Raw genomic sequence first — 6,080 nt, forward strand, 5'->3', positions numbered from 1 at the left:
TGTATATGTAAAGTTGGGTATCCGTTTCTATCTATCTATCTATTTTAATGATTATCATGTTTTATATTGTATATGTAAAGTTGGGTATCCGTTTCTATCTATCTATCTATTTTAATGATTATCATGTTTTATATTGTATATGTAAAGTTGGGTATCCGTTTCTATCTATCTATCTATTTTAATGATTATCATGTTTTATATTGTATATGTAAAGTTGGGTACCTGTTCCTATCTATTTTAATGATTATCATGTTTTATATTGTATATGTAAAGTTGGGTATCCGTTTCTATCTATCTATCTATTTTAATGATTATCATGTTTTATATTGTATATGTAAAGAAAATAGATAGGAACAGGTACCCAACTTTACATATACAATATAAAACATGATAATCATTAAAATTGATAAATAGATAGAAACGGGTACCCAAATGATTATCATGTTTTATATTGTATATGTAAAGTTTATTGGTATATGTTGTGCATTGATTTACTATCATTGAAATTAATTTAGAACTATAGTTAAGGATTATTCGAGAGACTGTTTTAACCCACATTTCTCATTCAGTTGACTGTGAGGATCCTACGTGCTCTAACCATGGGGTTTGTGTGAAAGGGCAGTGCTGGTGTAAGATTGGGTGGCGAGGAGTGAATTGCAGCCAAGCCGACGACAGGCTCAGCAGGTGCTTTCCAGATTGTTCTGCTCATGGAGTGTACGACCTCGACAGCGAAACGTGCATGTGTTTCGAACACTGGACGGGAACAGACTGTTCCAAGGGTACAAGATTTATTGTTGTTATTTTGCTTTAGACGTATATTAAAATGTAATCTTGTTTGTTCGCTTTGTTTAATGCACGTTTTCCTGTTATAGTAACTTTAATTTGTTTCCAAGGGTAGACCTTCACAAACATCGCTATGGAAACAGTCGCAGACTAAACAATACAATTGTTAAACTACTGTTTTAATTCTCCTTTTTTATTTTGAAGGCACATGCGGTTATATCGATCGAAGTTGGCTGTAGCAGTGAGTCGATATCTAGACAGCTGGTACTATTACTGTACCCTGCCTTTATCTACCTTCTCCACTCACCTGACGGTAAAACCTTCAATCCTTTGTTCGTGGCAGAATTACTTCCATTGTCCACTGGGAAGCTACGGGAAATAATGGAGGTTCTCCGAGCTGGCGCTATCCTCGTGCTCTGTGGACATTATCTTCGGGAAACGCTCGCCTCCTTGATAACCAACATAAATAAAGATTTCTTAAACTGCCGGTGCATGGGGCGTCGTCCAAATCCCTCAGACTGCAGCTTCTTTCAATCCTGTCTGCAGTCTCTAATGGAACTTCAGTTTGATTTGGCCTGACTGACAACAACGAGGAAGCTTACGTGCACTACTTTAGATAATCTTTTCTAAAAAAAAAAAGAAAAGGAAATATCAATGCATAAGAAATGCTATTAACGTATCATAGCTTATCTAAATTGAAGTTACTCATGATATGTTTTTTTTGTTTTGTTTTTTACGGATTGAAATTGTTTCAGTTTGAATTACGTGCTTTGTTCCTTTCTAGTAGACCTATTCTCTGTGACCGTTTCTTTTCTTTACTATTAATCACGTTGTCTTTGTTCTGTCTGTAGTGCTCAGTAATAGCTGTAGACTTCTTCTTGAGTCCAGGCCTTTGTTCTGGTCACTTTGTTGTTTTTGACCTTCGATAGCTCCTAAATATACGACCAGCTTGCTCCCGCAATGCGTGAAATAACGCAAAGAGTCCAGGATAAATAATATTGCGTCACTAAAAGTCATGGATATTAGGAATATCATTTTTTTTAATCCTCACATTTTATTGATAATCTAGGATATGTAATATCGTCTTCAGTAATTTTGGTTTCAGATCAGTTTGAATATCAAATACCAATTATATGTACATTATTAAACTTGTCTTCGTTACTTTCTGTAAACAAATATCAGCTTCTTAAAAGAAGCTTATCAATTTAGGGGGAGGAGGAGTGAATACATGAGAGAAAATAGTGAGCTTTGCTCAACTTCTTTTTTTTTAGTGTTGCATTATCATCAAAATCATCTAACAAAAAAAACAAGACTTCAATACTTATCTTCCTGCGTTTATCTAATGTGCTGGTATATATACATAGCTTTCGTGAATGAAAATGCCAAGTCCTTTTCATGTGTATTGCTTTCATATTTCATACAGTTCCGTCAGTCTTATCGTACTCCCAAATCATATTCAATTGAAGCTCACTAAACTTTCACTTTTCAATCACTTTTCATAACTATACCTTCATTCAAGTGCAAATAAAAATATTAAACACGTGTGTCTGACCTTATTCGATAGAATTTGAGGCTAGAGAACTTGAGTAAAGAAGTAAAAATTGCTTTTCGCTTTGCTCCCAATAGCTGTTACTTCGAATCGTATCAATTACACTGTTTGATATTTCTTAGACATTATCCCCCCCCAAAAAAAAAACAACTGGAACGTCTTCAGACGAACTAAAATATCAACCAGCCTGGTAGAAAAGCAACAATCTCTGAAGATTTATCCGAGGGTATAAACGGGTTTTTCATGTCTAGTTTTCTCATTCCTGATGAAAAGCAGCTCAGTGCAATGCTCTGTATTGAACGTAGCAAAGCTTAACTCATTCTCTGAGTTTTTTTGATTGTGTGTTATGACTGTTCCTCACAGCTAAGATTTGTAATTGATGATGATTTTGCTAGCAATTCAAATGGCTGCCACGAAACCTGAGAGTGTTTACTTCTTATGTCAGTATCATCTATTGTGCACCATTATTTTTATTTCCATTACTAATTTCTAAAAGTACGTTTGTTTGTTTTTTCTAGTTGTCGTTGACATGTTCTTCGTTATTTCAAGTTGTCAGAGTCTTCTTAGTTTGCTTTTCCTGCAAAGTTCGAGAATGCAATAACAATTTGGGTTGACTCTCGTAACATTTAAAATAAATCAAAATCTACTATAGCAATAACAAAACAGGAAGAGGATGGAAAGTTAGTTTTGGCATTAACTACCGACTTTCTTGTCACCAAACAGATTAGTGGTAATGTTGAAACTCGCAATAAAGTCAATAATCACTTCTCGTTTCCTGTCACTCCTCCATCACTCCAGTATATTAAAATATATTCCCCCACCCACTAGCAGACACGATCTCCTAACGTCAGGAATATGAGTCATGACTTGTCATTATTAGAGAGTATTGCGGCCATTTGCCGACGATAATCAAAACTTAATGTGACTGACTACTCACCCTTTGCGGTGAAATAGTTTGCTCCTCTGTTTGAACTAATCATCAATTTTTACTCGTTCTTCCTCAGCCACGTGCAACTTGGACTGTGGCCCCCACGGGCGTTGCGAGGAAGGTCGATGTCAGTGTGAGAAGGGGTGGACAGGCCTCCACTGCGAGGAACGAACGTGTGACCAGCGCTGTTTGGATCATGGCCAATGTAACAACGGCACATGTATTTGTATTCAAGGCTGGATGGGTCGACATTGTTCTTTGGGTAAGATACAAAATTATCGTTAAACACTATGTAAAAAAAGCGTTATACAACAAACTAAAATGGATAATAGACGAACAAGATTGCAAACAAACTACAAAGCAAAAAAAAAGATAAGAACCACGAACGTTTTCAAAAGTGTAAAAAGCAAAAAGAGCGCATTGAAATATGATATGCAATTATTAAGATAAATAATAGTAAAGAAACTTGAGCTGAGCCTGTGTTCCTGAAGACTATATATATAAATAATAGGTAGAAAAATTGTGTTTTCTACCTTAGAATTGGAGTGGAATCATCTTTTTGGTAAAACAGCTTTAAAAATAACAGCTTTCTGTTCTTTATTGACTAACAATTTTCAACAGGTTAGTGTTTATTTTAATCAATAGACAAGTCTCACATTGAAATGAGCTCCTAATACAAAATACAGATATGGAAATATACTTAGTGTCCGGATAGTTTGGAACCATAGTCACTTCAACTAATTTTACAGAATGTGTTCCATATGCTGTTTGAATTTACAACAGGATTAACTTGGCCTTCTCATGCTTTGAAAGCGCTATAATCAGACACGTATCTGAAATTAAGATAATCCGTAAATCGCCTATGCTTCCAGACTTTTCGGACGCCCTGTATATATAGATATATATTCATCAAATAGTATTCATAAAATTCCCGTAAAACAAAAACGTGTTTACTTTTCCTCAGTTTAAAAAACACCATAAATCTATAACAAACTTCGTTATTAGTGTCAATAAATGACACAGCAAACCGTATCATTAAGAAGTTAACACTTCATTAGTTTGAAACGCCAACCCACTGTTTCTTCATCATCAGTCTGTTGGAAACTTTTCATTGGTTAAAAAAGTAAGTCTCCAATTACATCATCAACAACAATGTCAATTTAAAAGAATGTGATTATTTTATTTCAACATTAAACAATTTTTTGTATCTTTATTTAAACATATTTTTACTACTTGGTTTTTAATGCAGGTTTACATTCGAACAAGTGTTCGAACGTTACATAATGTTTTGGCCAGGTGGTTAGGGCGCTCGACTCGCAATCTTAGGGTCGCGGTTTCGAATCCCCGTCACACCAAAAATGCTCGCCCTTTCAGCCGTGTGGGCGTTATAATGTGGCGGTCAATTCCACTATTCGTTGGTAAAAGAGTAGCCCAAGAGTTGGCGGTGGGTGGTTATGACTAGCTGCCTTCCCTCTAGTCTTTCACTGCTAAATTAGGGACGGCTAGCGCAGATAGCCCTCGTGTAGCTTTGCGCAAAAATTAAAAAAAAAACAAAAAAAACAAACAGAATGTTTTTGAATGGAAATGTTTTTGTTTTTTTTCGTTGATGTTAAACTGTATTTATAGTAAACTAAATATATATAACCGACAGATCTGATATTCATTCTGTACGAAATAACAGAAGTCGTATCACTTACATTTCCATATATATATATGAAAATATCGAAAAATCGCAATGATTGAAGTGTATTAATATTCGCAAGAAGCCGACTTTATCCTACGTCACCATTTAATTTCTGTTTAGAAACAAGATTGTCCAATGGGATTAAGCTGACAACATTTTATTCAGTAAAAAAACAAACAAACATAAAATACTTGACCTGAATTTCGATAATGTTAGAGTTTTTATATTATTTTCAACCTTTTAAATCATGCATAAAAAGTAATATTAGATCATGTGTTTATTATACAGGTTTTGAAGTGTGTTTGCTTGTTACAGTGGTCACGTTTCTTCTTTTTTACTAACTTTAGATGGTTGTCCTAAGAGCTGCCACAGTCATGGACACTGCGTTAGACAAGAAGACACTTGGTTATGCCAGTGTGACCTGGGCTGGGGTGGTAAGGACTGTGGAGTCCCTCAAGAAATCAACTGTAGAGATGAAAAGGACAATGATGGAGGTAAAAATATAGATGTATACGTTTATACTTGTTATTAAAAATAACGAAACCTGTTTTTACAGGTTTGACACACGAAATAACAGTCTTTACAGCAATAGAAAATATTACACTATTATAAATGACCGTTATACCCACAATATGTAATATATATATATATAAGTAAATGTTACATACTGGCACATGTTTAAAATGGAGAGCAGATCTTTTTTTTTTAATTACAAAATAAAGTCACAATATATTTTATCCATAATGAGCAGCCCTCAGTGGCTTGGCGGTAAATCTGAAGACCAACCGAGTTTCGATACTTGGTTTGGGCACAGCTCAAACAGCCCATTGTGTAGCCTTGTACTTTACAACAAAGAAGCTATAATGAGTAACCTCCAAACTGTAAAATGTTCAATGGATAGTTTTAAATAATTTTGTTGCAACAAAACATTTTTATTTTGTTGTGTGTTTCCATACTAAAATGCTTATGTAATGAAATAAAATGCCGATTAAGCAACATTATAGATATGTTTGCATGTAAATCAAGTGATTGCTTTGTTTTAATATTTTGTTGTGTGTTTCCATACTAAAATGCTTATGTAATGAAATAAAATGCCGATTAAGCAACATTATAGATATGTTTGCATGTAAATCAAA

General features: G+C 34.5%; 1 protein-coding gene across 1 annotated transcript in view; it reads left to right on the top strand.

Annotated features, from left to right (window-relative positions):
• LOC106457388 (teneurin-m-like) overlaps positions 1 to 6,080 on the top strand; it is a 229,851-nt gene that overhangs the window by 184,752 nt on the left and 39,019 nt on the right. The window contains exons 12-14 of the mRNA XM_022383293.1: positions 570 to 779; positions 3,337 to 3,522; positions 5,292 to 5,438. Of these exons, the coding sequence (XP_022239001.1) occupies positions 570 to 779; positions 3,337 to 3,522; positions 5,292 to 5,438 (543 nt within the window). The remainder of the gene's footprint in view (positions 1 to 569; positions 780 to 3,336; positions 3,523 to 5,291; positions 5,439 to 6,080) is intronic.

This window comes from Limulus polyphemus, unplaced genomic scaffold (genome assembly GCF_000517525.1).
Source record: "Limulus polyphemus unplaced genomic scaffold, Limulus_polyphemus-2.1.2 Scaffold324, whole genome shotgun sequence".
NCBI classification, from domain to species: Eukaryota; Metazoa; Arthropoda; class Merostomata; order Xiphosura; family Limulidae; genus Limulus; species Limulus polyphemus.